At 34.8% G+C, this 10,172-nt stretch overlaps 1 protein-coding gene across 46 annotated transcripts in view; it reads left to right on the top strand.

Annotated features, from left to right (window-relative positions):
- PTPRD (protein tyrosine phosphatase receptor type D) overlaps positions 1 to 10,172 on the top strand; it is an 834,341-nt gene that overhangs the window by 637,427 nt on the left and 186,742 nt on the right. For all 46 annotated transcript variants that reach the window (XM_019815913.3, XM_045043800.1, XM_045043802.1 and 43 more), the window contains one exon: positions 2,813 to 3,394. In XM_019815913.3, the coding sequence (XP_019671472.2) occupies positions 2,813 to 3,394 (582 nt within the window). The remainder of the gene's footprint in view (positions 1 to 2,812; positions 3,395 to 10,172) is intronic.

Raw genomic sequence — 10,172 nt, 5'->3', positions numbered from 1 at the left:
AAAGTCTAATCATATCTATGGTACCATATAGGATACACATGTCTAGCTAGGTAAGCAGATTCTCCATTAAAAGGATTGACAGCCTAAGTAATGATAGTCATCAAAATATTTAACAATAGGCTGGGCCCATGCACTAGCCAGGCAGAATGAGGAATGTTAAATGCAGTCAACCATTTTGATAGAACTGATGCATACAGGTTTCATATTAATCCAGAATCCTGGTAAAAGTGACATGATAGATGGGGCGCCTGGGTGGCTCAGTTGGTTAAGCAACTGACTTCAGCTCAGGTCATGATCTCATGGTTTGTGGGTTTGAGCCCCATGCCGGGCTCTGTGCTGACAGCTCCGAGCCTGGAGCCTGCTTCAGATTCTGTGTCTCCCTCTCTCTCTGTTCCTCCCCTGCTCATTCTCTGTCTCTCTCTGTCTCTCAAAAATAAATAAACATGAAAAAAAAAATTTCAAGAGTGACATGATAGAAAAAGCCAAAGAAGTATTAATAAATGCTCAAATCCATGCAGACAAAAGAAAAAGAAAGATAAATAGTTAAATCAATGTGGTCTAATAATAGATGTTTTAAATTTTTGATGGTTCCTATCACAAAAATCAAAATGTAAGTGGCATTATATTCTATCTTAAATTTATCTCTTACCTTCTGTGCATGAAGTGCTCAAGAAATGTTATTTTCTTTAAATGAGTGCACTAAATATAACTAAAGTTGTATACTCCACAAATATTTTTGAAACAAAGAAAACAGAAGTAAGTGTGTGAGCCACTAATCGGTTTTATCAGTGTTTGTAGAATTCTACAACACTTTTGCAAAAAAGGGAAGACTGAAGATGCCTGGGTTCTTGCAGAAGTCTGGAGCTATTGCAAAAATGAACACAAATTGTCTTTGCTTTCCAGGAAGTATGATCCTAAAAAAAGTAACGCACATGTTATAATTGGTGTCATACCCTCACCAAGAATATATATCAAATATATGCCATATTAAAGCAATAATGCCATGAGAACAAAGATACACATCAGTGTCAACATTTAGTCATTTAAAAATAGTGACATTGTATTGCCTATCCTTAACTGTACTAAGCATACTCACACTTCTCCATACATTATAGACACAAAACCTATACTGTACAGTAAATGTGACAGAAAAACTAATGTCTAAGTATCAGTAAACACAGTTTTAATTAGCAATATTTTCACTTGCCTGAATAATTCAGAAAGACATCTAGGGAAAATTTGGATCATCTACTCTTTTGAAAAATTCCCATCCAGAATATTTAAACAAATATCTTTTTATTATTTTCAGTAAAATCCCTTGGCCAAATATTATCATGCTAGAGTTCTTAGAGTAAAATGCAAACATTGAATCACCTCTCCTATAATAACTATTTCAGCTTTAAATATTTGAAGGTTTAGTGAAGACCTTCAAGAATTTAAAATCAGGAGTCACATAAACGAAATTCTTGTTCAATTTCTTATCTTTGTTTTCCTGACTTGCCATTCCTTACCCTCCATACCTCAAAAGTAAATAAACATAAGGGTAAATCTTGAATGCAAAAAGTAAATCAAAACAAAAAGAGCAACTGGAAGATAGCGACTGACTCATTCATTCAGTTAGGCATTCATTTGCTTAACACTGCTGGGCTTAGGTATTGAGGATAGAGCAATATTCAAGTACAAGTTTACTACTCTTAAAAAGCTGCCATTGTACTTGAGTATTGTACTTTTTGCCTTTATGTTGACAAGGGAAAAGGGTACTAAAAGGCTAATCATCTGAGTGTTATATCCTAAGCTTTTTCCAAAATGTTAGCTAATGGGATTGTCCTTTCTCCCCTACTAAAAATACCTTTCAAAATCATTCTCCAGAGTGATATGCTTAAGTATGAGGTCACCAGTGTGGATGGTTTGTATTGTTAATCAGTAGCATTTTGAGTGAGGTTCTTCTGCTAAATGTCAAGAATTGGAGCTCTAAAAGATGGATTTAATTGCGAATATTTTCCAGGTAGCTATAATTTCAGGTATTATTGGTATTGAGTATAGAATCCATATTATGACCAAAACTGCTTTAAAAAGTTATTTGTGAATGTACTGTAATTTAGTTAAGCATTTTCAAATATTAACTAAAAAAACTGAATTTGAAATTAATCAATTTAAATTTACTATTCTTTCTTAAAACTCTTGGTTAGGTTATATTACTATATGTAAAAAAATAATAATCTATGCCTTACAACTGGAAAACAATATGGATATTATTCTTCATTAACAATTTAATGCCATTTCAATATATTCCAAATTGTGTTCTTTTCAATGTTTGTATTTAGTTATATCATTTATTTCTTGAAGCAAGGGGCTAGTTGGCCAAGGTCATGGTTATAATAATAGTAATAATTGCAACTAATATTTTTTGAGGGTGCTGGATACATTCTAAGAGCATTACTGGAGTAGCTCATTAGTCTTTCCAGCAAACCCATGAAACAGTTCACCAACTGTACCATACAAGTTCAGTGATACAGTTTTTCCTATTTCTCACATGAGAAAACTAAAGCAAAGAAGAGGCTATGCAGTGCATCCAGGATCACATAGCTAATAAGTGATGGACGTGGATACAAGCCCCAAAATACAGTGCTGTAATGTGCTTCTAGTAAAATTTGTCCCCTATGCATCTGTCCTACACATGTAGAAAACTATCTTTTGTTTTAATTTATTCTTCAGTGGATACATAATTCTGTCATTCCAGTAGTAGAGTTTATAGATCTTTTTAACACCTTAGATATGATGGATCCTTACTGTCCCTTTTTCTCCCCCTAAGCCTTACCCAAACCTCCAGGAACGCCCGTAGTGACCGAGAGCACAGCCACAAGCATCACATTGACGTGGGACTCTGGGAACCCTGAGCCTGTCTCTTACTACATCATTCAGCATAAACCTAAAAATTCTGAGGAACCTTACAAAGAAATTGATGGGGTGGCGACCACACGCTACAGTGTCGCTGGACTAAGTCCCTACTCAGATTATGAATTCAGGGTTGTTGCTGTTAATAACATTGGGCGGGGACCTCCCAGTGAGCCTGTGCTAACACAGACCTCAGAACAAGCACCATCCAGTGCCCCACGGGATGTCCAGGCGCGGATGTTGAGTTCAACCACCATTTTGGTACAGTGGAAGGAGCCTGAGGAGCCAAATGGACAGATCCAAGGATACAGAGTTTATTATACAATGGATCCCACACAGCATGTCAACAACTGGATGAAGCATAATGTAGCTGACAGCCAAATCACTACTATTGGCAACTTAGTGCCCCAGAAAACATATTCTGTCAAAGTTCTGGCTTTTACCTCAATTGGAGATGGTCCTCTTTCAAGTGACATACAAGTCATCACTCAGACAGGAGGTAAGTCTGGTTTGGATGGGGAGTAGGGAAGGAGGGGAGGAGTTGGTGCCAAGATGTGTGAATGGTGAACAGAGAAAGAACAAAGTGAATGTGAATTTTAATTTTTGAGACTTAGAGTTTCTAAATGAGAGGTTAAGATAAGGCATCTGGAAAGAAACAGGCATGGACACCTGAAAGACTAAATAAAGTTTTAAGTAGAGAGATGCATTTAGCATATTTTTATTTTATTTTTTTATAATTTGTACCTAAACGGCTTGAAGATTTTTCTGCGTGAGATAGATGAATGCATCCTCCATGCAGCATTTTGGAAACAGGACTGTGGTGCTTTATAGTAGTGACTCTGATGGAATACTTTTACAAAATTATTAACTTGTGAAAGATTGGATGGCTCAAGATAAGGTTAAAAATAAAATCATTTGCCAGGGGGTCTTGGACATTTAAATGTCTTATAAATATAAGAAAGGAAGCTACCCACTAAAAATAATCTCCTAAGGTTTTTTTTTTTTTCTTTGTATGCCTTCATAGATAGAGAAAGACAGTTATCAAGATCTGAGATCAAACTTTGGGACCTCATTGACTCATTTTATTGGGCATTAGAGTAGACATCAAACTATTTTGTGGAGAAACACTCAGCCCTTTCAGTGGTTTTATTTTCATAAGCAGATATTAAACCTCTTTGGTCTTTGATTCAAAGTTATCAATTTTGCCTTGGCTTGGTAATATGACATAACAGCTGTCTTCTAAAGTTTATTCTTGACCATCTGACCATTTATTAATTTGGCTTCTTATTGCGCTGATGCCTTATAACTTGTGTCCATCTGAGTGTTTTGGCAGCATGCCATTGGTTTGTTCCCAGACTCTACATAGAAACTATATTTTTGGAGATAGTAGCTATAATCTGTAGGTGTAACTCATTGGTAATCTTGGAAATGATTTTTTTTCAGGTGTCAAAACTAGATAAACCTATGTTTAACCACTGAGTTGTCTTCATGTTTCATGCTTTATGAATCATATGACTCAATGTGTTTAGCTATTTTCCCTGGCTACTAGAGATGTCAGAACATATTTATAGCCTGCCTGGCTTTGTTTTATTTTTATTCTGTTATTTGGTTCTCACTGGTTTGTTCATAGATTTATTATTTTCTCTAATAATATGAAAGATAACTAAAATAACATGCTTTATCACAGTTATACCTAAAAACATTCATATGTCTTCCCTACTTGGCTCTTGCAGTTCTTTTGTATTTATTTACTGTATTAATATACAGAAAAACACTAGATTATTTTTTCCACATTATTTTTCCTCTCATTGGAATATGTAGAAATCTGTGATTCTTGTTCTTTTTGTTAACTAAAGCTGGTCAGCTGTTATGAGATTATTTTTTACTGCACTATTTTAGCAGCTCCATGGCCATTTAGAGATAAAATACACAAGAACATATACCCATGCATCACCTTTAATTTTTCTGATTTTTTAATGGTGATATTTAAAAAAAAATCTCTGGTCTTGGAGTAATGTAACCAGAGTTTGAATGCCAGTCTGTCAGTTTTAGCTCTATAACCTGGGACAAGTTACTTCATTTCTCTGAACGTATTTTCTTATCTAAAATAATAATGACCTGGGGCACCTACGTGGCTCAGTCGGCTAAGCATTCCACTCTTGATTTCGGCTCAGGTCAGGGTGTCACAGTTGTGCATTTGAGCCCTGCACCAGGCTCTATCTACCCTGACAGCATGGAGCCTGCTTGGGATTCTCTCTGTCTCCCTCTCTCTGCCCCTTCCCTCCTTGTGTGCTCATCCTCTGTCTTTCAAAATAAGTAAATAAACTTTAGAAAATAAAATAATAACCACCATATGGAGTTTAGAGGTTGTATTTGGTCTAGGGCTGCTGTAATGAAATACCACAGACTGGGTCACTTAAACAACAGGAATTTACTGTCTCTCCGTTCTGGAAGCTAAAAGTCTGAGATCAAGATGTCCATAGAATTGGTTCTTTCTGAGAGCTGCGAGGGGGCTTCCAGGTCTCTCTCCTAGCTTCTGGTGCTTTGCTAGCAATCTTGGCTGCTCCTTGCCTTGTAGAGGCATAAACCTGATCTCTGCCAGCATTGTCACATCAAGTTCTCCCTGTGTGTGTGTCTCTGTGTCCAGATTTCCCCTTTGTAAGGATTCTTGTCATATGGGTTAGGGCTCAACCTAGTGACCTCACCTTAAACAATTACATCTGCAACAATCTTATTTCCAAATAAGGTCACGTTCTGAGGGTTAGAAATTCAACATATGAATTTTGGGGGGATACACTTCAACCCTTAACAGGGGTATAGATAGATTAGGTAATGGATAGAAACATTATATAACTTAATAAATAATATATAATCATCCTCATAATGAAAACAGTGAACATATGCCAGGCACTTTTCTATGTACTCTTAATGTATCAATTTTACTACCCAATTAGGTAGATGTGGAATTATCCCACTTGCCAATAAGTGAATTGAGAATTGACGAAGATTTAGGAACTTGTTTTGGGGTCATAAGGTTGGTAAGTGGGAAAGCAGAGTTTATTACTATTTTTTATTTTTGGGGGGGAGAAGCAGAATTTAAATCCAGGCACCCTAGCTACTTTAAGGCATTATTACTTTTAAAATAATAATTTGTTTTTTTGATAGTTTTAGTGCCTGCTAGATGTGTGTGCCAACCAGGTGCTCAGTAAATAAATAGAGGCAGGAAACATATATTCACTTACTCCTGTCTTTATTTAAGAATTATATGTAATTTACTTCTGAAATACTTGAGGTGAATATTAGATTATCCCAGTGCAAAACTATTTATATGTAAAAATACTTAGATGTAAAAAAATATTTAGATGTTAAAAAAATAAACTTATTTGAAAGTAATGAGAGGAATACTTCCTTTCACAGGTTATTATACTTGATCACTAAATTTGGTTCTAAATTTTCTAACTACAAAATTAAGCAGAAATCTATAATGTTTTATAACTTTTTTTTTCTGTTATGAGGAAGATTTAGCTATCTAAGATACCAAATAGTTCCTGAAACTAAATTTCAACCAAAACATCAGAATCCTTGGGAATCATGAGAATCCTTATATTCAGAACACAGAGAAGACAGACAATAATGACTTTGGTCACAATTTTCTGAAATATCTAGACTGATGTTTAAATAGACCATATTTTGGTTTTCTATGTCCCTAAGGGACATAATATAACATGAGTTACTGTGATCCAGGGACTCTGAACTCTGGATGAATGAGTTACAGATGCATTAGAATAGTCGTTCCCAATGTCTAACTATTTCTACATGATTTCCAAGAACTTTGTGTAATAGTTGTACTTTTCATACCTATTGTTTGAGAAGATACGTAATGACATAATGACTAGTGCCTGCCAAGATCAATAGGCTAAGAAAACCTTCCAAAATAGCACAATGATTTGATCTGTTCCCTAGGTTTAATTAACAAAGGCCATTTGATGTTGGTGGACACCTGCCAAATACAGTGATGTTAGTTCTAATATAATTAATGCTGAGCTGCTCCTTTTTTTCTTGCTGACTAGCTATTTCTTAGGATCATAGCTGGGCAAAAACATAAAATCATTATGAAATATTATTTTAGAGAGGTTATATAAAACTTAAGGATATTATTTTCACTGCAGTTTTATCTTTCCCAAACCTATGAAAATTTACTGATTTATATGTATGAATCCCTCAAGTATATTTTAATTTCATATGTACAAATATATAAACTTCTATGTCTACTATATCTGAAAGATGCTTGTTATATTTCCTTATCTTTAATTCCCTGGCACTAATAATCCTATTTTTGTTTAAAATCAGACTCTGGGGGCGCCTGGGTGGCGCAGTCGGTTAAGTGTCCGACTTCAGCCAGGTCACCATCTCTCAGTCTGTGAGTTCGAGCCCCGCGTCGGGCTCTGGGCTGATGGCTCAGAGCCTGGAGCCTGTTTCCGATTCTGTGTCTCCCTCTCTCTCTGCCCCTCCCCCGTTCATGCTCTGTCTCTCTCTGTCCCAAAAATAAATAAATGTTGAAAAAAAAATTTATAAAATCAGACTCTGAAGAAACAGTGGTTAGTAACAAACTGAGTTTAAGAGGAAAGTTATCTATCACTTTTGATCACATCTAAGATTATTGTTACACATATTGATATAAACAGAGGATTGATATAAATTTATGTATTTCTGATAATATAGAAAATCAAAATATAATCTATTTTATAGTTAATAATATTTCCCCTTAATAGTGATATTCATATAGTTGATAATATTAAGTAATTTTTAGATGGTTTTAAATATGAAAATATTTTGCTTAAAATAATTATTTTCTAGAAACACCGATTAATCTTCCAATTTTTTCATAGCTTTAACTCCTTACATTACAGTCACTTGCCACTATTTCACCTTGAAAATATGGAGAATGCAGTATATGGCCATTGTCTAGGGAAGAATTTATGTTGTGCTAGAAGATTTCCACTATTAGAATACACATTTTGGAAAGATGACTTTTTATACAGTTTTCTTGTATAGGTAATTATAACAAGAACAAACACTAATTATACTACATAAAAGAAGTGCAAATAAAACTGTGATAGAGAATGTAGTAAATTATATCTCAAACCTAATACACCAAAATGTTGCCTGATGTTCATGCTACTTGTAGGCTTTCTAAATCTGTTAAATCTTAATGTCTTTTTCTTTTTTTAGAAAACACATCTGACCTCTGATTTTTCTGTGCATTTAATTGATTGTTGGGAAAAGTCTACTGATTTATATGTGTATATCTTAATAGTAGAGGTCTTTCGAAGGAGAAGAATTATGTATATTTACTAAATAAATACTGAGTAGTCACAACTTTAAACTTTTTCAAGAAGCAAATTCTACTCCAAATTCTGGGCATTGTAAAAATGTTATTAAAAAACTATGACATTTAGAGACATTATGTTTTAGGTTTCCAGAACTTAGTAAATCATGTCATTAATATATGTTAACAGGCCTGAATAAGCAAACTAGAAAAAGACTGATTTCCAATTGCTGAAGTTATGAGCCCAATTTAAATGCTTTCTTAAAATAGTTTCAGCAAAGGAGCTAAAAGGAGTCCAGGAGCTCTTGCCGTAAATACAATTATAATAAAATTTTACTTTTTATTATTGATGTTTAATGATAATTGATAAGATTTGTGCAGGTGTTTGTGTATTAAATACTTATTTTATCAATGATATATTTTTAGCAATTACAAATCAGACTCCGTTTTTTTTTTAATTTTTTTTTTTAACATTTTATTTATTTTTGAGACAGGGAGAGACAGAGCATGACAGGGGAGGGTCAGAGAGAGGAAGGCACAGAATCTGAAACAGGCTCCAGGCTCTGCGCTGTCAGCACAGAGCCTGACGCGGGGCTCAAACTCACGGACCGTGAGATCATGACCTGAGCCGAAGTGGGCCGCTCAACCAACTAAGCCACCCAGGCGCCCCCAGACTCTTTGTTTTAAAGTTTGTTTTGTTTTACCACCACTATAATCCTGGCAGCTGCTTTTATTGTTATTATAATTTATTAAAATGCTAGATACATTTTAAAATGTGTACCTTATTAAAATACTAGTATTTTAGCAATGATAGGTTTTCCAGTCTCTGTGATATTTCATGTTTGTGATATGATTAAGTGAAATTGTTGTTTAGCCTTTCAATACATGCTTAATCCTTTTCTTTTTAGAGATATTTCCTAAATTTCCATATTTCCTAATATGATCAGCATTTCAGATGACATAGGGATTTGTCCTTCATTTCTTATTCATTCTCCATTCTCTGTCTTTGAGTTGCTATCTTATATTTAAAATGAAGCATCATAGTGGTACTACTAAAATCCTTTGCATTTATTAATGGGGTTCTAATCTTATTTTAGGGAACTGATAATTCATATTTGTATTTCCTTATGGACATTAAGTAATCAAGAAGAAAATTAAAATGTTGACACCACTTTTACAGAATACAATGATTTCTTAAATATAATTTTAAGGAAAAATTTAAGTTCTACCTCCATTTCCTCTTTCCACACCTAAATTCTATATTTGGTTTATGGTCAGTATTATCACACCCCCCCACTTTTCATGTAGCATAATTGCACTTAAGTTTCTGAGTAGGATCTTTTTATTTTCCTAAGAGTTTTTCAGAATCTCAAGAGTTTCCTATAAAATCTTGTTTAGTCAATTGGTGAGGGAAATATACATTACATTGTACATTACAACAAACATTACAAATGTTTGCAAACATTTCAACAAGCATTTTAATGTTTCCTTCTCTCTCTCTCTCGCTCTGAGAGAGAGAGACTGGACCCACAAGTGCACAAAACAGCAAAAGCATCAATCTCCTGGTGCTGAATACTACCAACTCCTTCAGGTGGGCCAGACACTCTCCCATCAGCCCCAGGCTCCCACCTGGTCTCCGAGACCAGGACTCGGGGGAGAGAGAGAAAGAGAGAGAGAGAGAGAGAGAGAGAGAAGGGAAGGAGGAGGTAGATAACATAAATGTTAATAGAACCTTGGTCACAACATTTGGCATAAAAGGTCTGTCTGACAGAGGATGAAGTGCTCCCTGTGTTTCCAAATAGTACAGAGAAATAAGACCATTTGGAGCCCCCCTAAAATGCTTCTTTATATACATATATTATGATCATTAGGACTACTATGTTTGAGGAATGCAAAAATAAACCCATTAATTTCACAGCTATTTTCTTTTACTTTGATGCCTCAGTTT

Source organism: Felis catus, chromosome D4 (assembly GCF_018350175.1).
Source record: "Felis catus isolate Fca126 chromosome D4, F.catus_Fca126_mat1.0, whole genome shotgun sequence".
NCBI classification, from domain to species: Eukaryota; Metazoa; Chordata; class Mammalia; order Carnivora; family Felidae; genus Felis; species Felis catus.
Note: the sequence above shows the minus strand (reverse complement) of the source record. Positions and strands in the feature narration are given on the sequence as shown.